This window comes from Xyrauchen texanus, chromosome 8, assembly GCF_025860055.1.
Source record: "Xyrauchen texanus isolate HMW12.3.18 chromosome 8, RBS_HiC_50CHRs, whole genome shotgun sequence".
Classification (NCBI taxonomy): Eukaryota; Metazoa; Chordata; class Actinopteri; order Cypriniformes; family Catostomidae; genus Xyrauchen; species Xyrauchen texanus.
In genome coordinates, this window is record NC_068283.1 from 16282263 (window position 1) to 16309492 (window position 27230).

Here is a 27230-nt window from a genome sequence, read left to right on the forward strand (position 1 = left end):
AATTTTAGTGCCTAAACAAAAAAATTACATTACTGATTGCAATTATAATTTTAACAGATTGTAACCAGATTAAATTTCAGAAGCAATATACCAAACTCTGAATACAGCATGTCTATACAGTTGAAGTCAGAAGTTTACATACACTAAGGTTGAAGTCATTAAAACATATTTTACCCACGCTACAGATTTAATATTAGCACACTATTGTTTTGGCAAATCATTAAGCCTTGGAAGCCATCCCACCGTTAAACATGGGGGTGGCAGGATCATGTTGTGGGGGTGCTTTGCTGCTGGAGGGACTGGTGCACTTCACAAAATAGGTGACATCATGAGGAAGGAAAACTATGTGGCTATACTTAAGCAAGATCTCAAGACATCAGCCAGGAAGTTAAAGCTCAGTCCCAAATGGACAATGACCCCAAGCATACCTCCAAAGTTCTGGCAAAATGGCTTAAGGACGACAACATCAAGGTATAGGAGTGGCCATCACAAAGCCCTGACCTCAATCTGAAAAAGTGTGTGCAAGCAAAGAGGCCTACATACCTGACTCAGTTACACCAGTTCTGTTTGGAGGAATGGGCCAAAATTCCAGCACCTTATTGTGAGAAGCTTGTGGAAGGCTGTCCAAAATGTTTGAACCAAAGTTAAACAATTTAAAGGCAATGCTACCAAATATTAACAAAGTGTATGTAAACTTCTGACACACTGAGAATGTGATGAAAGTAATAAAAGCTGAAATAAATGATTCTCTCTACTATTATTCTGACATTTCACATTCTTAATAAGTAGTGATCCTAACTGACCTAAAACAGGGAATGTTTTCTATGGTTAAATGTCAGGAATAGTGTAAAACTGAGTTTGATGTATTTGGCATGGTAAACTTCTGACTTCAACTGTAATAAAAAAATATATAATTATCTGCATTGGGCGACATTAAAAGTAATATGTTTTTATAGTACAATGCCTTCTTGTAATGTGTAATTGTATTTCTCATGTTATGATCCTGATGATTGATTAAAAAAAGTATTTTTTTGAGAAATTGCACTCATGAAAGGCCATTGCTAGCTGACTAAATATTTTAGAGCGGAGCATAACTAGAAAAAGTCTTGTCCAATATCTCCCTCTCATGGACAAAACATGTCTTGACATCAACCTAATTCACCAGCGTCCCTTTTTATGTCTTTATTAATACACTTAAATGGTATAAATTCCTTGATACAGTTTTGCTTTCTGAAACATTGGAAGCTGAAGAGATGAAGACTTTATTGTGTTTATGTTGGTCCATATAATACCAAGAGGCATAAACACAGTGATCATGCAACATACTAATTTGGTGAAAATGTAGAACAACAGCATCATGACACAAGAATGAAAAACCGAAAGAGAAAAAAATAAATAAATCTCAATATATTCATTATCTCCTTCCATACCTATACTGCACTTCTGCCTTGGGTTTCATGATCAAAATCCAAATTCCACTTCCTGAAAGGTGATCCGCCATGCTATTTAACAACAAAAACATTAAAGGCGATGGTGCATTCATTTGAACTGGTCATAAAAGCAACAGAGCCAGTTATAACTCAGAACACAAGGCCAGCTCTGTGCTTTCCATGACAATCAAGGAGGAGGAACATGCCTCCTCCTCAGAGATCAACACCGCGCTTGCCTGATTCAATACTGAGCCCAAGACATATTATAGTTCCAGAACACCCTGCATCAATCTTTGAATTAAAATATTACTTAATATCTTTAAGCAGAAAACTATATTTGCCAAAGTCATTGTCATTTGGCGCTATCAAGTGATCTTTTCTGGCTTTGGCATGTTTCATCAACAGGAATTCTCTTCTGTCCTTCCATTCTTTCAACTCCTCCTCTCCATGTGCCATCTTACAAAGTTCCTCCTCAGTGCAGGTGCCCTTGAGGAACCTGGAGGGATCAAAACAAATCAGTTACAAGGGGACCGTCTCAACCTATCGTAACCCTTCGTGACCGATGTTACACATTAAAATCCAACTCACCGCTCGCAGACTTTGAAGGTGCCAGTAGGGAAACGATACTGCCAGCAGTTCTGATCGTCCTCAGAGTTGAACACTCGCTCTTTGTGCTTCTCAGAGGTGATGTGCTGCTGCCACTGCTTGTCGCTGTTGCAGTTTTTCCCACACAACCAGCAATGGTTGCCAGCCTGATGAAACAGCAATATTTAGAAGAACGTTTTAAGAAAGTATTTTTGAAGTTATTTGTGATACGTGGATGAGCTACTAAGAAAGCTTTTATGAAAAGCACGTCATTTTAATGATGACAATGGAAAATGTGCACGTGATGAAGTTTGAGTAACAAACTTGCACCAATATTTTCTGAAAGACAAAAGATTCCATACCACTTCCTCAGCATAATCTGTGGGCATCTGAATCTGTTTGCTGTTCTCTCTGGCAGCACTGCTGGAGGTTTCCTCACTCCAGCCCGGCTTTTGGGACTGCAGCCACAGCTCATACAGCTGCTCCATGTCTGAAACTACACACACACACACACACACACACACACACACACACACACACACACACACACACACACACACACACACACACACACACACACACACACACACACACATGTTGTGTTTCCATGTTTTATGGGGACTTTCCATAGACATAATGGTTTTTATACTGTACAAACTTTATATTCTATCCCCTAAACCTAACCCTACCCCTAAACCTAACCCTCACAGAAAACATTCTGCATTTTTACATTTTCAAAAAACATAATTTAGTATGATTTATAAGCTGTTTTCCTCATGGGGACCGACAAAATGTCCCCACAAGGTCAAACATTTCGGGTTTTACTATCCTTATGGGGACATTTGGTCCCCACAAAGTGATAAATACACGCTCACACACACACACACACACACACACACACACACACACACACACACACACACACACACACACACGACATTGGTGACAATATTTTAACCCCATAACGCTGTGTGTATCAAATATGATACACAATGTTTGAGGGCTCCTGTTTCACTGTCTGGTCAAGCAAATGAGCCAAACAACCTATAACATGTAAGTTTTACATGTTTATGGCACATCTAGTGTTATTAATGAAGAAAAAAAAGTTTTAATGTTTTAAATCGGTCAGGTAAAAAAACTGCAACCAAACAACTGCAACCAAATGCTTCCGATAACTGGAGATCACTTTTTCACAACACTGTGGTGGAATTTAGGCCCCACTTTTCTTTGCAGAACTGATTTAGTTCAGCCACATTGGAGGGTTTCTGAGCATGAACTGCCCGTTTAAGGTCCTGCCACAGCATCCAAATCCGGTTCAAGTCAGGACTTTGACTAGGCCACCCCAAAACTTCAATTTTTCTTCTTTTGAGCCATTCAGAGGTGGATTACTCCTATGCTTTGGATCATTGTCTTGCTGCATAATCCAGTTGCGCTTGAGCTTCAACTCACAGAATGATGACCGGATGTTCTCCTTTAGGATTTTCTGGTAGAGAGCAGAATTCATATTTCCCTCAATTATTGAAAGTTACCCTGGACCTGAAGCAGCAAAGCATCCCTACACCATCACACCACCACCACCATGCTTGACCGTAGATATGATGTTCTTTTAGTGGAATTCTGTGTTTGATTTACACCAGATGTTACGGGACCTCTGTCTTCCAAACAGTTCCACTTTCGACTCATCAGTCCACAGAGCATCCTCACAAAAGGTTTGAGGATCATCAAGGTGTGTTTTGGCAAATATCAGATGAGCCTAAATGTTCTTCTGGTTTTTTTTTAGACTTCCTGGTGAGTTGTCGCTGTGCTCTTGGAGGAATTTTGGAAGGTCGGCCACTTCTAGGAAGGTTCACTACTGTGCCAAGTTTTCTCCATTTGGAGATAATGGTTCTCACTGTGGTTCTTTGGTGTCCCAGAGTCTTTGAAATAGCTCAGTAACCCTTCCCAGACTGATGTATTTCAATCACCTTTTTCCTCCTCATCATCATCATCATCATCATCATCATCATCATCATCATTTCTGGAATTTCTTTTGACCTTGTCATAGTGTTCTACTGGGTGAGACCTTTTAGCCAACTTCATGCTGCTGAAATTGTTCTATGTTGGTGTTGATTTGATTAAACAGGGCTGGCAGAAATCAGGTCTGGGTGTGTCTAGTCCAGCTGAACCCCATTATTAATGCAGTTTCATAGAAGGGCCAATACTTTTTCACACAGACCCAAAAAAGTTGTCCAATACCAACGTATTGGACAACTTTTTTGCTTCAATAAATAACATTATCATTTAATAACTGTATTTTGAGTTTACTCTGATTGCTTTGTTTTATGTTAGATTTTGTTTGAATTTTTTATTTAGCTTTTGAAACCATTTTTATGAGATATACACAAAAACAGAAGAAATCATGATGGGGGCAAATACTTTTCCACAGCACTGTATATCCTTTAATCTATGTAGAAAAAGAAACAGGGCAGTCAAAATATTATAAGGAAGATTACTGAAATACAACTTGTTGCAGTGATTATATATGATACATGTTTACAAATTTAGTCAAAAGGACAGGAAAAAGAGATTTAATTAACAGATGTGACAAAAAATAAACATTTAAATGCTGTGTAAGACGAAAACAAAAATAGAAAAAACACAAACGTGAAACACCCATCTGGAAAACTAAATGGAGGAAAAATTACCTCTAAAGCCGAAGTATCAAATCCATAAAAAAACAATGCAGAGTTGTGTATTGATGGACTACATGTAATCTGGATTACATAATCATATTACAAAAATAAACTACTTGCAATTAGATTACAGTTACTCGTTTATGGATTACATATCAATTTAAGGGACGGACAAATAGCAAATTAATTTCATGTTTATTTAAAGGAGTGTAAATTGTTACGTAATAAACTTGATTTATCTATTTAAATAATAATCCAAGTGTAAGGAAATTAGATTGCCTACAGAGTGTAATCTAAAAGATTACATAACTGATTGCAAAATAAAACATTTTGGAAAAAAAAAGTTTTTATACCAGTTTTGAAACTAATAAACAGTATATTAACGTACTGGGGAAAAATTATAATTATTTTAAAATAGTACGATTTAGTAGTATGATTTAGTGAATTTTTATTGTTTGTTTCTTAAAAAGAAAAATGGCACAAATAATATCGCCCATTAAAATGAAAACTGTGGGGAAAAAGTTAACTTTAAATGACCATGTAACCTACTGAAGGGTTTGGCAATCAAATGCATAATGAACTTACTATTGTTATCCTTCATGAAGGTCCATAGATCTCGTTCCTCTGTACTGTGCGCAAAGGTGCAGTTTCCAATGTACTGACACTTTTTGCCAGAAGCCACATGCATGCAAATCTACAATCATGCAGAAAACACAATTAATCAAGAGACAGAGGTAATATTCATAAACCTTGAACTTGGTGATGTTAGTAATGGAAAAGCAGGAATCTTTCTGAAACATTATATTACACTTACTTCAAACTGAGCAGGAATCGGCTTTTTTGTTGGGAGAGGGCGAACTGTTGTCCACTTTTTCCGTTCAACAGAGCTAACCAGAACCACTCGTCTTTCTTTAGACCAACTGGTCAAAGGGAAATGTAAAAATAAAAGATAAGATGCAGTTAGTTGAGATGAAGTTAGTCTTCACATGCTCTAAAGAGAAGGGGAGGTCACACTAGACTGTGCATGTGAGACTTTTTCATACAACACAATGAACGAGGATGTCACACGAGGGCTTCTGGTTTTAATAAACAATACATCACAAATAAAAAAAATTCATTCAAAATGTTCAAATATACAGTCTACTTACTATCCAACAACAATAAAACACATCTAGCTTTGAAATATTAAAGGTCAGTAAAGTGTGACATTTCAATCTTCTATTGGTCACATGTCCTCTCAGAGTTCAGCATTCCCTCGTCATCATGAAACCATTACAGTGTAAGTTAGAGACATGTGAACAATGTCCCAGTTTCAGAAATCAATCCGATCAGGCGTTTATATAGCAAATATTTTCTTCTCGAACGGATTATATAAGGTTTACAACAACCCTTACAATCCAAATGAAGTTTACATCTGATTTGGCAAATTCATTCCAATTGACATTGTTACATGAGACTATTTATTCAGACTGTGCTACTAGTCCGATCACAAACAGATTACTAGGGCCCATGTAAACACATCTACTGTGGCGCTTTTGTAACATTGGCCGGACACAGCAACAAGGGCTCAACCAATGTGTGAGTTTGGGGTGGGACAATCTGCTTGAACAACCAATGGAAAACAGAGGGAGTTTTCTTGAATATGTTTGTTTATTTTTGCAGTTGTGTATGGTGATGCTTATGTCGTAAATTACATACTTCAGTTTTAAAAACTGTAGTTCAGCGAGTTAGTAAACTCAGGTAAGATCTCAGAAACGTCCTCTCACTTTCAACTGCTTTTATTTTCAGCAAACTTAATGTGTAAATATTTGTATGAACATACAAACATATTTGTATGAACACAAGTTTCACAGACATGTGACTAACAGAAATGGAATAATGTGTCCCTGAACAAGGGGGGGTCAAAATCAATAGTAACAGTCAGTATCTGGTGTGGCCACCAGCTTCATTAAGTACTGCAGAGCATCTCCTCCTCATGGACTGCACCAGATTTGCCAGTTCTTCTCTAGCACTTGCAAGTTCCCGGACATGGGAACTAGCCCTTAGATGGATGTCTTCGCTGTAAAGCACAGCAATGAGATTGCCTGCAATGACAACAAGCTCAGTCCGATGATGCTTGACACACCGCTCCAGACCATGACGGACCGTCCATCTCCAAAATCGATCCCGCTCCAGAGTGTGTAACGCTCATTCCTTCGACGATAAACACAAGTCAGACCATCACCCCCCGGTGAGACAAAACTGCGACTCCTGTCTGGTCCAGCGAATGTGGGTTTGTGCCCATAGGCGACGTTGTTGCCAGTGATGTCTAGTAAGGACCTTCTTTACAACAGGCCTACAAGCCCTCAGTCCAGCCTCTCTCAGCCTATTGTGTAGAGTCTGAGCACTGATGAAGGGATTGTGTATTCCTTGTGTAACTTGGACAGTTGTTGTTGTTGCCATCCTGTACCTGTCCCGCAGGTGTGATATTCGGATCTACTGATCCTGTGCAGGTGTTGTTACATGTGGTCTGCCACTGCGAGGATGATCAGCTGTCCATCCTGTCTCCCTGTAGCGCTGTCTTAGGCATCTCACAGTACGGACGTTGCAATTTATTGCCCTGGCCACATCTGCAGTCCTCATGCCTCCATGCAGCATGCCTAAGGTACGTTTACGCATATGAGCAGGGACCCTGGGCACTTTCTTTTGGTGTTTTTCACAGTCAGTAGAAAGGTCTCTTTAGTGTCCTATGTTTTTATAACTGTAACCTTAATTGCCTACCATCTGTAAACTGTTATTGTCTTAACGACCGTTCCACAGGTGCATTTTCATCATTGATGATTCATTGAACAAGCATGGAAAACATTGTTTAAACCATTTACAATAAAGACCTGTAAAGTTATTTGGATTTGTACAAAATTATCTTTAAAATACAGTGTCCTGAAAAGGGGACGTTTCTTATATTCAGTACTCACGGATGCTTAGCCTTGGCACTGCAATACTTTTTGTTTTTGTCTGGCTCACTGACTTGACCGTTTCTCCAACACTGTGCACATACAAACTGCAACTTCAGGTTAGGTGGGCCAAATCTGCACAGGGCTTGATGGAGCTCCTATGGGGTTTCCACAAGAAAGACATTACAACAGATGTCTAAGAGAAATGTGGGCATAGATTTCCATGATATACAAGGTTCCCAGACTTTGTGACCAATGAATTTCCATGAAAATTCCAGTTATTTGCAATTACTGGATAAAGATTTTTTTACAAATGACTTCGATTCAGACCAGAGTTTTCATGTATGAGCAATTCATTAAGAACTGACTCAACAGAAAAATTTGCTCAAAAATCAGACAAAAAAATGGCTTGCCAGTTAGTTTAATTCTATACATGAGCATTACTAACATGGCCTGGTCTAAAAGGGGGCATGGGGGGCATTGCCCTCCCTCAATATCAAACCCGGCAAAAGATCATGACTAACTATAGAAATTCCCATGCACTTTTTTCATGCCTTTTAACATGCTATGCATTTCCAGAACTGAAAAACACAATTTAATATTCCCTGAAATTTCCAAGTTTTCCATGGCCTTGGGAACCCTGGATATATAGCCCGTGTTCTGCTATAAACAACTCTACCTGGGTATGAGGAGCAGCGTCCATATTCCAATATTTCTGGGACTCTTGAACGATACTTTCATGTGTAATACCTACAACCAAATCAATAGTATTAAGATAGTGTTTCATGTCAGCTCTGATGTCTTATAATTCAAACTCATCCTGAGCGGCAGGTCACCTTTTTCACTCTGCATCATCCACACTTTGAGCTCAACGAGGCTGTGGGAGTAAAAGCAGGAATCCTCTCTCTGACACCCATATCGCACCTCATGCCTACACAGATCCATCTGGCAATGAGTGTGGTAGGGACGGACTTTGGCGTACCTAACGGTTTTGTCCTTCAAAATGTGTACAAGGCACCTGAGGAATAAAGCAATAACAGCCTTATGTTATTTATTAAACTTCTCATGACATCATGAGTGTTGCACTACGGCTGTAATCTGTTATTCAGAACAACGTCATTCACTGCAAGGCATGTCCAGACTGCAAATGTGCATATTCATGTCCACACTAGAAAAGACCCTTACTTCTTTTCCTCAAATGCATGCTTTGTCACAGGGTGAGAGCATAGACTGGGGTTGTCCTTATTGGTTTTGCTGATTATTCTGGGTTTGTGATCAAAGCACACCTAGAGACCAATTCACACATGTTAGATGTTTGCACAACCGATGCAACTTTCAACCGAGACTTGACAAACTGAAACTGAAAATCCATTCTTTTGAAAACCAGTCATTCCAGCTGACGAATGATGAAACGAGATGGCATGTTAAAAGTCAGATGATAAGTAGCAGAAAATCAAATATTTCCTAGTAGGTAAAACTTGTAAACATAGAAACATGATTCTATATACAGTGGGGTTCAAAAGTATGAGTTCACACTGAAAATGTGGGATTCAAAATATAATGTAAACCTGGAATAAGGCATTAAAAAATACTAACAAGTTTATGCACCATTTTTTGGTCACTAAATAAATGAAAGCAAATTGGTGACATTGCCCATGTTAAGTCCTTTCTAAAAAATACCCCCACTTCCATTAAAGCACACAAGAAGCTCTTTGAAACATTGTCAAATAATCCTGGATAACAAGGATCATAAAATTTTGCACAAACTTCTGAAGTTCATGCCAGTTTGAGTGCATGCTATCATTTACGAGTGAAAAATTCATGTTAACTTTTCCCTCAAATTGCTATGCTAATAATCTTATTGTATTAAATTAGAAAAATGCGAAAGAAAAGCCTCTTCACAAGCAGTTTAAGACTTTTGGATCACATTGTACAGAAGAAAATTAACATGCAGGTATATCAGGGATTTGTCAGTAACGCCATCTATACTGAACAAGCCATTTGAACAAAAACAGCACACTTTACCTCACAGAGGAACATAAATATCCCGTGGTGCTCCAAAAGGATTTTAGGAACAGTCAAATTTATCTTAGGCCTCGATCCATAAGGATCACAAAGGTTTTCCCTGCAGATGAAGCCTTTGCGTTCCAGGGTCCACACATCAATTTCCTCTTGGCAGTAAGCAAAGGTACAGTGTCCTAGGTACCTGCATTCTTGTCCCATTGCTACATCTATAAAGCACAATATATGGTCTTTTATAAAAGGAGTAATATAAAGTCAGCTGATAATTATTGCAAACAGGTTGATTAGGACCCTGTCACAAAAACAGGTCATTTAGCAGTCAGTATTAGGACTGTCAAGCAATTAAAATTTTATGGAATTAATTACATGATATCCTGATTAAATAAAATGTATTGCATAATAATTGAAATAGTTTTAAAATATATAAAAATAATTTAAAATGTATTTAATAAATATAATAATTTCAAATAATACATTATTGTGGCAGACGAGTAAAGCACTAATTATTAGACAATACAAAAAGTGGCATTAGAAGTCAGTATATCTTTTATTTCCATCAGTGAAGTAGTCACTGAAGCACCAACAGACTTTTTTTCGGGATTTTCGGAGGACTGAGGAGATTGGAGCTTTAAATTGAATATCTAATTTTCCATAATTAATTATTTCACATCGTCATAAGTCAAAAGTGCAGGGGCGTGTCCTTGCGATTGATTCAGCGAGAGTGAGGGCGGGGCCTTGATTTCGCGGCTTTACTTCCTGCTCACTACTGCGCAGGTCTGGTCCCGAAATCGCAACTGCGCAGACTCAAGGCCCAAGATGTCAGCGCCATATCGGGACACTGGCGGCTTCAGTTCTCACCAATGGAAAAGCGCGAAGGGGCGTCATCCATCTTTTTTTACAGTCTATGGTCCGGACATATAGAGCTGAAATATTCTTCTAAAAATCTTCACTTGTGTTCAGCAGGAAAAAAAAAGAAGTCATATACAACTGGGATGTCATGAGGATGAGTTAATGATGAGAGAATTTTCATTTTTGGGTGAATTATTCCTTTAAGGGCTGTTTTTGTGTTCCAGCTACTTTGTCATTGTGATTTAGCAAAAACATGTAGGTGCTACTTCAAATTTGAATTGCTATGATGGTAGGAAAATTCTTCTAGCAGAATTAACACACGGTAATTATTAGGATGCACCAATAACACTTTCTCTTCTGATCAGATGTCGATATCGGAAATCTCAGTATCAGCCTATACCGGTACCGGTCCAATACCAGTGTTGTTGTTTTTTTTGCATAATCAGTTTATAATATCTTTACATTATTGTATGGAACTAATTGGGAGTACTCTTTAATATGTAAAGAAACACAAACCTCTAACTACACATTATTTCAATATAAATGAATAGCTTATGAAGAAACACTTTATTATTAACTAGTGTACTGGATAATGTAGCAGCAAAATTAACAGTAATTCCAGTATAACTCAGAGTAAACACAAAATACAGTTATCCAATACCAACTGGGCCTGTGTGAAAAAGTGTTGCCCCTTCTATGAAACTGCATTCATAATGGGGTTCAGCTGGACTAGACACACCCAGACCTGATTTCTGCCAGCCCTGTTTAATCAAATCAACACCAACATAGAACAATTTCAGCAGCATGAAGTTTGCTAAACTTCATGTAGCTTAGCCACGCTATGACAAGGTTGAAAAAAAATCCAGAAATGATGATGATGATGATGATGATGAGGAAAAAGGTGATTGAAATACATCAGTCTGGGAAGGGTTACAAAGCTATTTCAAAGGCTCTGGGATGCCAAAGAACCACAGAGAGAACCATTATCTCCAAATTGATAAAAGTTGGCACAGCAGTGAACCTTCCAAAATTACTCCAAGAAAAATATCAAACTCAGAATTCCACTAAAAGAACATCATATCTACGGTCAAGCATGGTGGTGGTAGTGTGATGGTGTGGGGATGCTTTACTGCTTCAGGGCCAGGGCGACTTGCAATAATTGAGGGGAACTAAGTCAATGATACAAAGCATAGGAGTAAGTTCACCTCTGAATGGCTCAAAAGAAGAAAAAGTTTAGTTTTGGGGTGGCCTAGTCAAAGGCCTGATTGAGATGCTGTGGCAAGGCCTTAAACAGGCAGTTCATGCTTGAAAACCGTCCAATGTAGCTGAACTAAATCAGTACTGCAAAGAAAAGTGGGGCCTAAATTCCACCACAGTGTTGTGAAAAAGTGATCTCCAGTTATCGGAAGCGTTTGGTTGCAGTTGTTGCTGCTAAAGGTGCACAACCAGCTGTGAAGTTTAAGGGGGCAGTTAGTTATTCACGTGGGTGATATAGGTGTTGGATATTTTTTGCTTTAATAAAAAATAGATATATTTGAAAACTGTATTTTGTGTTTACTCAGGTTGCTTTTGTTTTATGTTATATCTCTTGAAGATCTAAAGAATTTAGTATGAAAAATACACACAAATAGAAGAAATCAGGAGGGGGGCAAATAGTTTTTTACAGCACTGTGTGTGTATGTATATATAGAATTAATCACATTAAATGAGCATGTTAAATTAATAGCCCTATTAATTATACAAAAATATTGAATGTTATGATAGAACAATCAGAATCAAGTTTTCCAGAGAGATGAGTAATAATCTTGGGAAAAGCGAGATGGGAAAAGCCACAAACAGAACATTTCAATCTGCTTTACCTTTGCAAATATAATAAGGCCCCATATATTGGTTTTTGGTGGGTCTGGGACGAATAAGCTTCCATGTTGGGAGATCTGTGTGTTTAAGTCTTCCCAAAAGCAAATCCTTTTTGCATTTGTGGTCCTCTGGATGGTAGGTGTAATCCAGTACTCCAAGTCCTGTGTATTTAAGCAGGTGATAAAGCACTTCATATGCAAAACCTCCAAAAGTTTTCCGAATAGTAATGTGCTGCAAAAAGTTGCCTAGCAGCACTTCTGCATGACTGACGCTTACCGGTTTTAATATAGCACGAGGAACAGGCCTGTTTGAAATCATGGGTATCAGCAAGAGGATTCTTGGCAAGATCTAGCTGCGGATAATCCTGCATGTACGTCCCATCGGATGTGCTGAAACCCATCCCAATGGGCGGAATGCTTGGCACTGACATGTCACTGTTGCCCATCTGAAACAGCAAATAACTGAGTGAGAATCAATGAGCACAGCTGAATGTAATGTAAAACGCATGGAAAAGAAATAAAAAAAACTTCTTACCGACATGAAATGATGCTGGCTGAAATGATTATCTGGTTCATTTTTTAGATTAAAAAGGAACAGAAAAGGGACATCAGAATGTTTCAGTAAAAACAGATTGAATTCTTCATTAAGTGTTACTTTCTTAAAAAAATAAACAGTGCAAGAACAGTTTCCCCCAAGTATTTGGACACTCAATTCACAAATAAAACATTTGTTATGTGTGCATTGGATAACAAAATATCAAACAAAGTGGCATCTGCAAACAAATGATGCTGGACCTTTTCTCAGATCTAACTTCTGAGAGAGACTGTTCTTAGCTATTTTTGCAATTCATTTTAACCAACTGGGTCTGTTTGCATAAACATAGCCATTAACTTAAGACTGCGTCTAACAATTAGTTTGACTAGCTAAAGACACCATAGAAAGCCTGTTGCATAAAACAAGCTCACAGTGGTCTTTAGTAAGACAGTCTAATTTGCATTGCATTGTGGGGAAATTAAGACACTGAATAGCTTTAAAAAATGGCCAAAAGTGGATGCTCAATACAGTTTTCATTTGCTGAAAATATTTGCTTAGAGGACTACAGTGCTTCAAAATTTATTCTAAATGAACAAATTTACTGATTTTAACACAAATACTAAAAACACATGACATTTTATTACCATCGTTAATAAAAATTAAAGCCCCTTTCAGCACTCAACTAAAGCCCGCACTGGCTCAGCTGACAGTTATTTTCCATGGCAACATGGAATATAAACAAAAGTTAGCCTATGGGTCTGGGTAGGGTTGAACCAGCTGTGAATAAGGTCTCATGTAATTTGGGGTATAAAGTTCACATTAAGGGCTTAATAACTACTAGTTAGTTTGTAACTCAGTGCTTAATTTGGTTGCACCGCCTGTTCTTAAGGCAAGACTTCACTAGTAGGTCATAAGCTCTACGTAAAGTGATGCATTATCGCACATGATGTTTACCTGTATTTATCCAATAAACAGCCTTCATGTTTGTACACAGAAGTGTTAAAAAGCCATCAATTTCAGTTTGATCTTGTTACTGTTGATGTTTAAACCTTGTTTGCTGACGTAACTGTCAGCTGTAATAAATTATATCCCCATTAAAATATGATACGTAATAAAAGTAGATTTGATAAATAATAGAATATATTTGCCCTGTGTAAATAACAATAAATAGGGTCTGTATCTAAAATAAATAAGGGGTGATTCAGCAGGCTGGAAAAATAGACATTTATTAATTTTAATATATATTTTGAACGGTTTCATGCTGAAAAGCTGCTTAAAAGTAAGTTTTCTCTCTCGTAAATGTAAATGTCAACATCATCATATATGTCGAAATGATTGATGCCAGTCATGCAAAACATGACCTCATTGAGGTCATTAAATGAGTCTACTTTTTATTCCATTAGTTACTCCTGTTTGGAGGCTTCCGTAAATATTTAGTTTATACGTGGGGTTATGTTATACCTAGGTTTAATGGTGCAACTCTCAAATATTTACTTAGTGACTTATTGCCACACTAGGCTAAGTTGTAACTTACATAGAGCCGGTGCAACCGGCCCCAGCTTTTTTACATTTTGGTCTAAAATTAGACTGATCTAGGAAGACTAGTCTAAAACTGTTTTATGCAACTGACATTTAAACCTTTCTAAGCGTTAAGAAGGGATACACCAACATAGAATTTCAGGGCCGATCCTGATCATTTTGCAGCTCATTGTGGCAGATACTGATCCTTAAAAAAAAAGAATAAATTGGGCGATCCCATCCTGAAATCGAATGGTGGCCCTCACAGCATTCGAAAGGAGGAGTCCTCATAGTGGTACAAACGGGACAGCCCACGATACAAATCAACGTGCGTTAGCTCAAACGGCTTTAGCACGGGAGAACCCTCACTGCTATTCGAACGGGAAAGCATTTAAATGCATGTAAGTGGGAGGGCTTTCACAGCGGTATGAACGGGAAGGTTTCAGTCTAGGTTTTGCAGCATCCGTACAGGAGGGCCATCCATGTGTGTGGACGAGACTGTATGGAATGAGAGGAGAGCTGTACTGCGTTTGAATGGGAGAACGGTTACTGCTATACTCTACTCTGCTCTAAACGTCATGTTAGCGTATAATTAAGAGAAACTATTATTTTACTTTTTTGTGCTTTATTATCATTCAGTAATTCACCAACGTAATGACTGATGTATGTCCTCATGAAATCAGAGACTCTCCCTCTAAATCCGAACACAAGTGGTCAAAAGAGACGACAAGGTGTAACGGTGATATATCTCGCTTTAACACTTGTGATCGGACCACCCAAAACGCATAATACCAGGTGTACACTTAGTCAGGGACAAATGGTCATGTAGTCATCTGCGATCAGTCCTAGAGCGTGCAGACAAGCACAATAAAAAAACAAGACTGGGAGTCGCAGAACGCCGACTGCAAGCCGTATAGTGTGCGCTTGGCTTTAATTGTATGGTGCCGTAAATATGAGAATTTATAGTAATCTGATAATTCGCTCACAGAGAGAGAATAACAAACTTTTAACAGATGTAACAGTCCATTAAACCAAACCATGTCGATAAACAGCAAAACACACAATTTAAACCCTAATCTTGCACATGCGCATCTCATTCACAGATGCTTATCTGTGGCAGTTGCTTTGTGTAATTGTGTGACCTTTTTAATCGCAATGATTTGCTGCAAGTAACAATATGTTTTTGTCGCATTTTAATGTATTGCTTCATGAAACAAACACAATATGGGGAATGGCATGTCGTTACTTACAGCAGATGATCCCATTTAAAAACAGCCCCAAAACAACGTAACAAGGTGCATGAGATGATTAAATAATCCTCACTGAGCGATATAAGCTAGGCTGACAATACTAGCCTGGCTCTCAATGTCAGACACGCTGGGTGTGTGCACGCACACTATCACTATAGACTGCCTGAAGAGAGAAGCCGCAGGCAGTCAGAGACAAATTGTCTGCAAAAATATTGGTGGTTATTCCACTATCTCTTCGATATTTAGATTTGTCCTGTTGATTTTTCCACCGACATATCGTGCATCCCTAAGCTTAAGTGTCCAAATACTTCTTGAGGCCACTGTATGTTGAGATATCTATGATGTTGAGGCAGCGTACCTGTCTGAGACTCTGAAATTGCCAAATTATCCAATGAGTCCAATGGAGAGGAAAATGTGTCCAGACCAAGAGAATATGATGAAATTGGTTTGTGGTAGGGAGCAGGTAAATTTATCGTGCACTGTGGAGTTATGTTCAGAAATGGATTGCTCAGGTGGGAAGGCATGAGCAGAGGACTCGACATCATACTACTGGTAGCAATACTGGTTGGTAAACGGATAGGTCCATCTACTGTAGGAATATCCTTGATGGGGAAAAGACAAACAATGAGTTATTGTTTTAATTGAATTCTGCTAGTTTGAGCTCATATAAAACATTTTCCCGACTTAGTTGCATTTCATACAGTAACACACTGAAATAGTGATTGTTGTATGCCATAATGAAATCAGAGACCCTCCCCTTGAAATCCAAACACAAGTGCTCTTAGGAGAAACATTTAAGTGACCGGGTATAAACATTGATAGGTCTCTCCAGACCACATGTGATTGGATCACCCAAACCGTATCTTAAGGTGTAAACGGGGTTGATAGTTTACCCAAAACTATTTCCTTTTTAATTTTTTTTTCATGACTCCCATAAGGAGAAGTTAGAAGAATATTAATAGCAATATTCACTTTCAGTGCATGTTTTTCCATACATTGAAAGAGAATAGTGACTAAGCCTGTCATTCAGCCAAACATCTCCGTTTGTGTTCCACAGCAGAAAGTATGAAGAAGAAGAACATGTAGATGAGTAAATGACAGAATGTTTTGGTGAACTATCCCTTTATTGGAACACAAATATGGTTCTGAATCTTACCAATGAAGTCTCCGATGGACTTGCTCTGTCCAACAGCTCATCCAGATCATCGCCAATAATATCTGTATCATAGTCCAAGCGAGACTCTGGTGTTGTTGTGTAAGAGTCACTGGGCCTGGTTCCGTTAGCCAGGGGCATATGCAGAGGCATGGGTGCAGGCTCTGGCTTATGGGTTTCAACAGGGATGACTGGTGGTGAGATTAAACAGGTGAGAGGCTTAGCCTCAACATCATCCATCTCACTTCCAGTGGCACACACTGGCATGCTGACTGGCAATGGACTGCCCATACTCTGCATAGACTGGCCAATTTCTATTAAGATAATGGGGACAGTGAGGCATTAATGAGATGAGTGAAACTGTCATTCAGTCATTAATATATGGGAGAAAAAAAAAACTGACTTACCCATTTCAATGTCTTCCACAGAGGCAGAGCTTTGAGAATGCTGTTAGGAAACAAAGTGATTCAGCTAGAATTTCTAATTTTAACATGCATAATATTTTAGACACATTCTAATTTTTTGCAGGTTTTACCTTATCATTACCAGCTCCTGATAGACTGGAGCCAGGCAAAACATTTAAGGCAGGCTGTTTAAAATAAAAACGGGGAAATACTGATCAAGGACAACTAGTCAGTATAGTCAATGGGATCCAAAACTGACATCTAAGATTTAAATAAGATTAAGATAAGATTTACTCACCCTCATGTTGTTGCAAACCTGTATGACTCTCTTCCATGTAACAACCCAAAAGTATATGTTAGGCAGAATATCAGAAGCAGTCACCATTCACTTTCATTGTATGAAAAAATAAAAGATTGCGTGAGATTGAATGGTGACTGAGGAAAACATTCTGCCTAACATCTCTTTTTGGGATCCATGGAAGAAAGAAAATCATAAGGGTTTGGAAAAACAGAGCGAATCGCGACAATTTTTATTTTCCGGTGAACTATTCCCAAAAGTTTACTTTCCCTGGCACAATCAACAAGGGTGGTTTCACACTTGGGTTCGATTGCTTGGACTGAACCAGAGTTAGTTTTCTCCCCCCTCCCACTGCCCCTGCTGGTCACATAATGTTGGGTCCAAACTGCATTCCGATTGCATCATGAACTTGACTATAAGCGGCAGCTGTTTACCACTGTAACTCAAGAAGACGTAAGCTTAACAGTGTGAAGTGAAGTACTGACGTTTGTATCTTTGGATTTACCACCAAACTTTACATGAACAGAACGACACTTGTGTTTGTCTGCCACAGATGCATTGAATGTGCAATGATGCCTGTGGATGCATTGCAAGAGTTGTAAAGAATGTGAGCTTCACTCTGAAGGCAATATATTTGGAGACAAGCAGGTATGAAAAATCATTAGTTGTTCACTTCCGCAGTTAGGGTCGACTGCGCTCATTTCAGCAGCACACAGTACTACAGTTCACAAGAGCCATACTTTAGATTAGGGGTGGACAATATGACCAAAATCTTATAAAAAATATGTTTATATGTAAATAAACATATATTAATGTCTATTTTTGAATAATACAGAAAGTTAATTTAATACCGTATAAATGAAAACTACTTCCTGTTTTAGAATTGAATCTTTATTTGGAATTTGACAAGCATAGTCAAAGTAAAAAAATCTAATAAAAATACAAAACACTCAACTTGATTATAAATCAACCTTATGCTGAATTTCACATTATGCCACTTTTCAGTCCGATATGTTGTTGACCAATATTATTATTATTATTATTATAACCTTTCCTCAGGGAACTCAACATCATCTCAAAGCAATGAAAATAAAATAATATACAAGTAAAAACAAATATCCACCGAAATGTGTGGATCAGGCTCTTAATTTAAAGGAATGTTCTGAATTCAATTCAAGTTAAGCTTAATCGACAGTATTTGTGGCACAATGTTGATTACCACAAAAATTGATTTTAAGTTGCCCCTCTATTTCTTTAAGCAAAAATTTAGGTTACAGTGAGGCACTTACAATGGAAGTGAATAGGGGCCAATTTTCTTTTGATAAAATACTCACGTTTTCAGAAGTATAGCCACAAGACAATCAATATGCATGTAAACATGATTTAGTGTGATAAAATCACTCACTAACCTTTTCTGTGTAAAGTTATAGCCAACTTTAAAACTTTGTTGTCATGACGTTGTAATCTCAAAAACCCTAAAACCCTAAAATGACTGTAAAAATTAGAATTTAAACAACTTTTAGCTCAAATAATACAAAAGTTTAAACAGACGAATTCATGCAAGTGCTTTTAAAAATGATACGCTTCACATTTCTGTGTAATTCTCAATATCTAACGATATACACTTTATATCGTAGCCACAATATATATCGTCATATTGCCTAGCCTTACCCCAGACCACCTTTTTAAGCGGACTTGGGTGCGGTTCACAGGTTTGCACTAGAGTTCGGAAAACAGCGTTCACATAATCCAAACGTACCAAACTTCAACATCAAACAAACCCAGGTGCGCATCAAAAGTGCTAGTGTGAAAGCACCCCATGTTAATTAGCATTCCTCATTTTGAGAGAAAATGTCTAAGGCTATGTTCAGACTGCAGGCAAATCGGGAAAAATGGATGTGCGTCATCTCGCTCTCCAAATAAGCACCCTGTCCAGTCGCGGTGCAGAACTCCTCCGTCGCACAAGAAAAACTCAGCGATGGAGGAGACTGGTAAATATTGTGATGTTCCATGCTGCAGTCACAGATTTTTGAAATCATCATCATCAAAAATCCATTTTAAATCCGAATTGAGCAGCCAGAGCATCCGGACTGAGACGCATCTGATTTAAATCGCATTTGAAACCACCTCCCGATGTGGTTTGAATCAGATTTGGAAAAATCTGATTTCATGTGCCTTTTGCTGTCCAGACTATTAAAAACTCATCTGGATACAATCTGTATATACAAAAAATTGGATTTTAAGTGGCAGTCTGAACAAGGCCAAATTTCTAAGCCTTAAAATTCTAATTTCCACTTTGCTAAGAAACTGCTTGGTAAACCAAAATGTTACCTTGTTTCTCACATAAGCCTTTCGGATTTTCAACCCCAACATCTTGGCAAGCTCCTGAGTCATTTCAATCACATGAGTATCCTGCAACGTAAATGAAACGTGAAGAACAAAAGTAATACAATAACGTTTTGATTAAACTGCCCAAAGTAATGCGGCCTGACCTGAGGCACTGCCATGGAGCATTTAGCAACAGCCTCGTAAGCCACTTGATGTCTTCCCATCTCTTTTAGACATCGTGCTTTCCTGTAAAGTGCCCTGTAGTTGCTTTCATTAATTTGGAGTGCTTTTTCACAGTCTTCCAGGGCTTGATCGTGCAGTCCCTGCATCAATAACCACAAACAAACAAGTTAAGACGAATACATTTTTTTTTTTTTTTAAACGGGACAATTCACTTGTGTTTTCTGTAACACAAGGACTTATCACAAACTACAAGAAATATAGTGTACACATCTGTATTAGGGATGCCATGATTATACTGTTTCACCATTAAACACGATAAAATATGTCACGGTTAAATTAACTGGAAGAATTAAAATAATCTGGTTAAAAAACTTGTTTACGAATAGCAAAAATATAACGTTTATAATATAAAAGATTTTTCGCCGTGTGAGCCCATCTTTTTCGCTTGTGCCTGGGTGGTTTGTGGGCATTTGAATGACTCAATGAAGGCGGCGGATGGAAAAGATGCTGACAGAGTCATATAAAGTTACACATCCTACAATTGGGACAGTATGTTCAACTAGTCAACCAACAACAACTAGGTAGTTCATATATTTTAGTTGTGGTTCTTTTAATAGGATGAATTGAGAGACACAGCATTTTGTAATGTTTAAGCATGCTGACAGTGCACGGTGCATTTTTATGTAGTTATTATTGCGTCTTAAATCATCCATATTATTAAGGCTATGCTTGTGAACAAATTCACATCATTCAACAATAAATGTCAATTTTAGTCATTATAGGACTTTAAATAGACTACTCACAGTATTATGCATAGTCCACATGTTTATTTGTCGACAGATTAAAGGACAGTATTTTTATAGAGTCTTTCGAGGATTTATTATGGTGGGATGTGTGACAACAAATTATTGCTTTAATAAAGTGCTGGAAGCCGTGAACTACACTTGCGGCCAAAGGTTTGGAATAATGTACAGATTTTGCTCTTATGGAAAGAAATTGGTACTTTTATTCACCCAAGTGGCATTCAACTGATCACAATGTATAGTCAGGACATTAATAACTTGAAAAATACTATTACAATTTGAAATAAAAATGCAGAACTTCTTAAACTTCTTCAAACAGTTTTCATAAAAGAAAATCCTCCACGTGCAGCAATGACAGCTTTCAGAACCTTGACATTCTAACTGTCAGTTTGTTTGTCCAGATACTCAGGTGATATTTCACCCCACACTTCCTGTAGCACTTGCCATAGATGTGGCTGTCTTGTCGGGCACATCTCACGCACCTTACAGTCTAGCTGATCCCACAAATCTCAGTGGGATATTCTTACCATGTTTAAGTAGGATGCTGCACGATTAGCATGAAGCTTCTCCCAAATGTCTTGAAAGATGCAAATGTCTTCTGATTCCGCATACTCTGCAATGTTTAAGGCCTCTGTGTATAATTCAACAGATCTCGCCCATTCGCCTTCAAGGAACACATCATTTCCCTCGCCAAACAGATTCCTCACCAAACTCTGAATGAACGACTACAGACAGGAGTCAATTCACATTATTAAATATCTACTCTAAAAACCAAATCAATGCTTGATTGATTGTGAATGTGATCAACAAACCTCATACTGCTCCTGGGTACCAGGAAAAGGCAGGGTAGACCTACAATTGACCAGCAGAAGAAGGCATTTAGAGACATAACAAATATGTTGAGAAAATACAACAGATAAGTAAATTTGCTGCAATTGAAACAGACCATCAGTGAATGAGGTCTGGAGGATCCAACAATTTCCCTTTATAACACACACACTGAAGCCATGTTACAACCTGTACATCATGGTCAAAGCTCACCAGTCTTCTCAGTGTACTGATGCTTCAAAACTTACTGAATGAACTGCAATCCTTTCTGAATGTCTTGCCATCGGCTGCTTCGGTCCAGGCATGTGGCTGACATCATCCAGTTCGTGTTTAAGACCTGCCTATGGTCAAAAACCTACGAATCTCTGATAAACAGATTGATGAGGCAGGTTTAAATTAGCATCAGATCTGGCGGAACGAGAAACCTGTTATGAAAAAGTCTTCCTGTTCCGTTCAATTTTAAAAGCCCCACCAATGACCTCACCTGAATATATTTTTCTGACTATAGACAGTCAAATTAGCAGCAGGGATGTTGCATAAATCATAACAACCCCTTTCCTTAACTTCAAGAGATATTTGACTGCCAGTTTAAGCCAAAGTAGGGGAATTCACATAGAGGTTGCATCATATACTGATTGTTTAAGCCTGATGGAAACTTGTGACACGGCTAACAAAGAAAAAAAAAAAGAGAGTGAGAGAGAGAGAGAGAACAATGACATCGTCAATGGAAGACTAAGGGGAGACTCTTTTGGACGGTACACCTACAGCTCAGCAATACACCTACACTATGCAATAACAGATTTGGACCTTTCTTCTTTGAGAGCATTCACAGTCAAACCATTAATCGACTCCAGGAAGAGTAGCTGCTCGTGTGCAGCTAATGGAGATCGAAATAAATAAATAAATAAATTAACAGCTTTCTCAGATCATAGCCAAATTACCCTGTATGTCAAACAGTCTGAATCAACAACCAAAACAACAATCACAACACCACACACAATGAGCAGAATACTATCATATAAATGGACGGATAACAGTATCAATGACTACACAAATGCAATTACACTTACAGAAATACAATCTCTCATACTTTCTTTCCAAATACAGAAATACACTAAAAATGAAGATGGTGTTAATCAGGCAGTAAAAGATCTAAATACCATTTTCTACAAAATTGCACAAAGGAATAATTTGGAACAAATCAAACCTAAGAAAAAGAAATAAGACACAGACAAATGGTTTGATTCAGACTGTACTACTCTGAGGACAAACCTCCAAAAATTATCCAACCAAAAACACAGACAACCAGACAATCAAGGCCTACGCCTCCGTTACTGTGAGGCACTAAAACAATATAAATACACACTCAGAAGAAAAAAAAGAACAGTTTTTACAGAGCCAGCTTCAAGAAATTGAAGAATTATTAAACTCAAATAAATTCTGGGATAAATGGAAATCACTATATAAATCAAATGAAGAATTGGCAATACAAGATGGAGTGCTGTGGAAAAATCATTTTCAAGACCTATATAGCACAACCCAAAATCATGATCAAAGTGACATTATTAAAAAATTAGAAGAGTTTGAAAAATCCATTAAAGAATACCAAAACCAATTAGATTTTCCAATCACAATGAAAGAACTGGAAGACAAAATCAGTGTCCTACAGTCCAAAAAAGCATGTGGTGTAGACGGCATACTCAATGAGATGCTGAAACACATGGATCACAACTTTAAACTGGCTACTCTAAAAGTGTTCAATGATGTTCTGTGTGTGGGTTATTTCCCTGAGCTCTGGAATCAGACCATAACAACTCAGTAGGCATCTGTGTGAACAGTAATCTGGGAAAGGTTTTCTGCAGTATTTTAAACACCAGACTTTAAGACTTCCTTATGAAGTGTCACCCAACAGACACTAATTAATAAATACGTACATAAAAATAAAAGACAAATCTTTGCTTGTTTTGTAGATTTTAAGAAAGCCTTTGATTCAATATGGCATGAAGGATTATACTTTAAACTTATTGACAGCGGTGTAGGGGGAAAAGCTTATGATGTGATCAAATCAATGTACACAGTCAATGTGCTGTTAAAATTGGCAACAAGAGAACCACATTTTTCCTTCAACGGCGAGGAGTGAGACAGGGTTACAGTTTAAGCCCCACCCTCTTCAACATATATATATTAATCAGTTGGCACAAACTATTGAACAATCTCCCGTTCGAGGTCTCAATTTACATAATATCGAAATAAAGTGTCTCCTCTACGCAGATGACCTGGTTCTCCTGTCGCCCACTAAAGAGGGGCTACAGCAGAGCCTGGTCTTACTGGAGAGTTACTGTCAGACCTGGGCCCTGACAGTCAACCACCAAAAACAAAATCATGATCTTCCAAAAGCGATCCAGATCTTAGGGACTAACAAACATATTTTCGTTATCAAACAGAAGCATTGAAATCACAAAGACATACACTTACCTCGGCCTAAAAAATCAGTTCTACAGGTAATTTTGCTTTGGCTGTGAATAACTCAAAGAGAAAGCACAAAGGGCATTTTATGCCATTAAAAAATCTATTAAAATTGATATTCCAATTAGGATCTGGCTCAAAATATTCAAATCAGTCATCAAACTAATTGCATTATATGGCAGTGGTGTGGGGTCCACCTGTAAAATTTGACTATTTAAATTGGGAAAAACATCCCATTGAAACTCTGCATCTGGAATTTGTAAAGGAATAATTTACGTCCAAAGAAAAGCCCCAAATAATGGATGCAGGGCAGAATTAGGCCAATACCCTCTCTTTTTGAACATTATGTTCTGGAAGCACCTAAGTGACCCCAACACATACCATTATAAAGCCCTAAAATACCAAGAGCTGAGCTCAGTGAATAGTCCCCTATGCCAGCTTGTCCTGAGACTGTAGTCACACCTGAGGAGATCGGCCAGTCTCAGGATAACTGCACACTCACAAACATTTGTCCTAACCAAATTATACACAAAGAAAAGGAAAAATACCTAGCGCATTGGACAAACACCTTTAAAAATCAACACAAACTGGAATGTTATTCGGCACTAAATCGAGACTATGCGGTGTCAAACTATCTGACCACAGTGACTGACAGAAAATTAAGAAAAGCACTGACAAGGTACAGACTCAGTGAGTAAAGTCTGGCTATAGAGACGGACTGCCAGACTGTGCTCCCAATGCAACCTGGGAGTGATTGAGACAGAACTGCCCTTCCTCACAGAATGCCCAAAATACCAACCAATTAGATACAAATATTACCACAAAATTAACAACATATGCCCAGATTTCAATGAATGTACCCCGACACACACAAAAAAAAATTATTCTAGGTGAAAAAGAAGAATGTGCAAACTGCCAGATTTGTAGTATCCTGTAGAATCCTGCAGGACAACCAGAACTAAAATAAATAACAATACATGATGTATTGATGACCCCAATCCCCTACCCCTGTTTCCAACGCTATATAATGTTGCATTAATGCTGAATGTTATTTCTTTATAGTTATTATTGTTCTTATGTCCTAGTCCTCGTTCAGTTCCTGTTCTGTTTTTATATGTAATTGCTTTGGCAATACAAAATGTCTTTGTCATGCCAATAAACCTCATTGAATTGAAATAGAGAGAGAGAGAGAGAGAGAGAGAGAGAGAGAGAGAGAGAGAGAGAGAGAGAGAGAGGTGAACGCCCCTGACTAATTACTGATACACCGCAACTATACGGATAAATCTATAAAAAAAGATGAAATCTTTGATTGACAATTTGAGCTTCTGTATTTCTATCTACAAAGTTAGAAACACGTAGATGTTTGTCCATGTAAACTCTTGCGCTACATCAGCAGTCACTAGGTAAACTAGCATAGCATTTATACAGCGCAGCTGTGCCCACTTGACCAGCTGTATATATCGATCATCGATCTATCTATCTATCGGATATAGATAGATAGATAGATAGTTATGCGAACAAACCTATACATGACTGTCATAAAACACTCACCTTATAAAGAACAGTGGTCAATAGAAAACAGGCTGCTCCATTCAAACACTAATGTTTTCATATGTTCGTCAATCGAGTCTCTTCTTTGGTCGTGTCTAGAAGGGATCCCTCGTTCGTCAACTTCTCGCACATGCGCAGTCTGTTATGTATCTGCTGCGTTATGTGGGATATTTCTACTTGATGTCTCCGATATCCGACTAAAGGCATTCAAAGTCAAACAAACCTGCAATGCTCCCGTTAGCTTAGCAGGTGTTTGACTGTCACCAGAGATGTCTCTTAACTACCCAATTCATAAACAATCTGCAACGCTAGCATTTGTGCTACATGTGTATGATCAAGAGAGTATAATTTACGATGTTTTGAACACCTGCTACTCTGCTAACGTTTGTTGTTAAACACTCTTTCATATCATGTAATATAGGAACTTTGACTAATTTATTAATACTATTTAATAAAAGTGAATCTGTATCACTTATTTTGTACATCGTCCTGGGTGCTGACATGATCGTGTGACATCTCGGCGAAATCGGAGTTAATAATTTCGACATATCAAGTTAAAGATGGCTAGCTACATAACAACGGCATGTTCATAAACAACATAATCGTTAATTATACAGTATTAAGAACATTTGCTACGAGTTCCGCAGTTTACGCTCTTTTCCAGTTGAATCCCATAATGCAAACACACCGGTGATACGATCTCAAATCCCTTTATTGTCACTCAACCACGTACACAAAGCAACAATGGGTGAAAGTCTTGGGTGCAGTTCCGAGCAAAATATCAGTCATGACAGTGATTAGACGTCAATTTACAATAAACAACAGATTCACACAACATAATTTACAAAACGAATATACACATATTTACACAACCCAATATACAAATAATAATATACAATGTACCATGTACAATACGCACAATATAGAATACACAATATAAAATAAAAATAGTATATACAATATGTTGTATTGTGCTGTTTTGACATTCAGATTGTCGGTTGATAGTCAGTTGCCAGTGTGTTGTTAAGAGAGAATATAATTTATGTGAAATATTTATTTTAGAGCTTGAGTTGATCATCAAGAATGACTATTTATCAAAACAGGCAGTTTAAAATAATCTTTTACTATCGCTCATTTTTGCTGTACGACTTCAAACGCGTGTATAAGCTGTAGGATTGTAGAATCTCGCGAGATTGACGAAAGAGAGATCTCTTCTAGACACGACCTTCATCTTTGGGCAACGTGATCTTCTTCATGACGTCTTGTTCGCTTTTTTAGTTAGTAGTTGAAGATGGTTAGAGCGCCTGCTGATGGACAGTCCTGACAACAGCCTGGTGGGTTTCTGTTTCCTGCGTGGTTTATTTATTTATTTATTTATTTACTTATTTATTTATGTTTTTGTTGGTTAGTTTCGTCAGATGAACGATCAAAGTAAACAACAGTAGCTACAGCCCATTGTCTGTAAGTATATCCCTCACAGTTCCTGCCAACAATTAAAAATGGTGCCACCATTGATAGTGGGGATAGTTCACCCCAAAATTAAAATTCTCTCATCAGTTACCATCC

At 38.0% G+C, this 27230-nt stretch overlaps 1 protein-coding gene across 3 annotated transcripts; it reads right to left on the bottom strand.

Annotated features, from left to right (window-relative positions):
• Window positions 1-58: 58 nt before the first annotated feature.
• Window positions 59-25993, bottom strand: LOC127647975 (zinc finger CCCH domain-containing protein 7A-like). Of its 3 annotated transcripts, XM_052132515.1 has the most exons (23): window positions 25665-25993; window positions 21896-22012; window positions 21632-21671; window positions 21347-21544; window positions 19998-20156; window positions 19837-19917; window positions 17339-17392; window positions 17211-17250; window positions 16807-17117; window positions 16009-16252; window positions 12883-12914; window positions 12625-12793; window positions 12351-12509; window positions 9646-9851; window positions 8806-8906; window positions 8457-8638; window positions 8300-8370; window positions 7642-7778; window positions 5502-5607; window positions 5273-5381; window positions 2378-2511; window positions 2019-2182; window positions 59-1926 (listed from the first exon to the last, which is right to left on the bottom strand). In XM_052132515.1, the coding sequence occupies exons 2-23, from the start codon at window positions 21964-21966 to the stop codon at window positions 1737-1739; spliced, it is 2958 nt and encodes a 985-aa protein (XP_051988475.1). In that variant the 5' UTR covers window positions 21967-22012; window positions 25665-25993; the 3' UTR covers window positions 59-1736. The 3 variants fall into 3 exon arrangements, with proteins under 3 accessions (XP_051988475.1, XP_051988476.1, XP_051988477.1); XM_052132516.1 differs by lacking the exon at window positions 25665-25993 and having other exon boundaries at window positions 21896-22023; XM_052132517.1 differs by lacking the exons at window positions 19837-19917; window positions 19998-20156; window positions 21347-21544; ... (1 more) ...; window positions 21896-22012; window positions 25665-25993 and adding an exon at window positions 17506-19803.
• Window positions 25994-27230: the final 1237 nt, after the last annotated feature.

Excerpts from the sequence above, each read along its gene's own strand:
- LOC127647975 (XM_052132515.1), bottom strand. The coding sequence starts at position 21,966 with ATGATGTCAGCCACATGCCTGGACCGAAGCAGCCGATGGCAAGACATT. Across the intron at positions 19,918-19,997 it reads GCTCCATGGCAGTGCCTCAG|GATACTCATGTGATTGAAAT; the intron begins GTCAGGCCGCAT and ends TTTACGTTGCAG. Across the intron at positions 7,779-8,299 it reads ACGCTGCTCCTCATACCCAG|GAGCTCCATCAAGCCCTGTG; the intron begins GTAGAGTTGTTT and ends GAAACCCCATAG.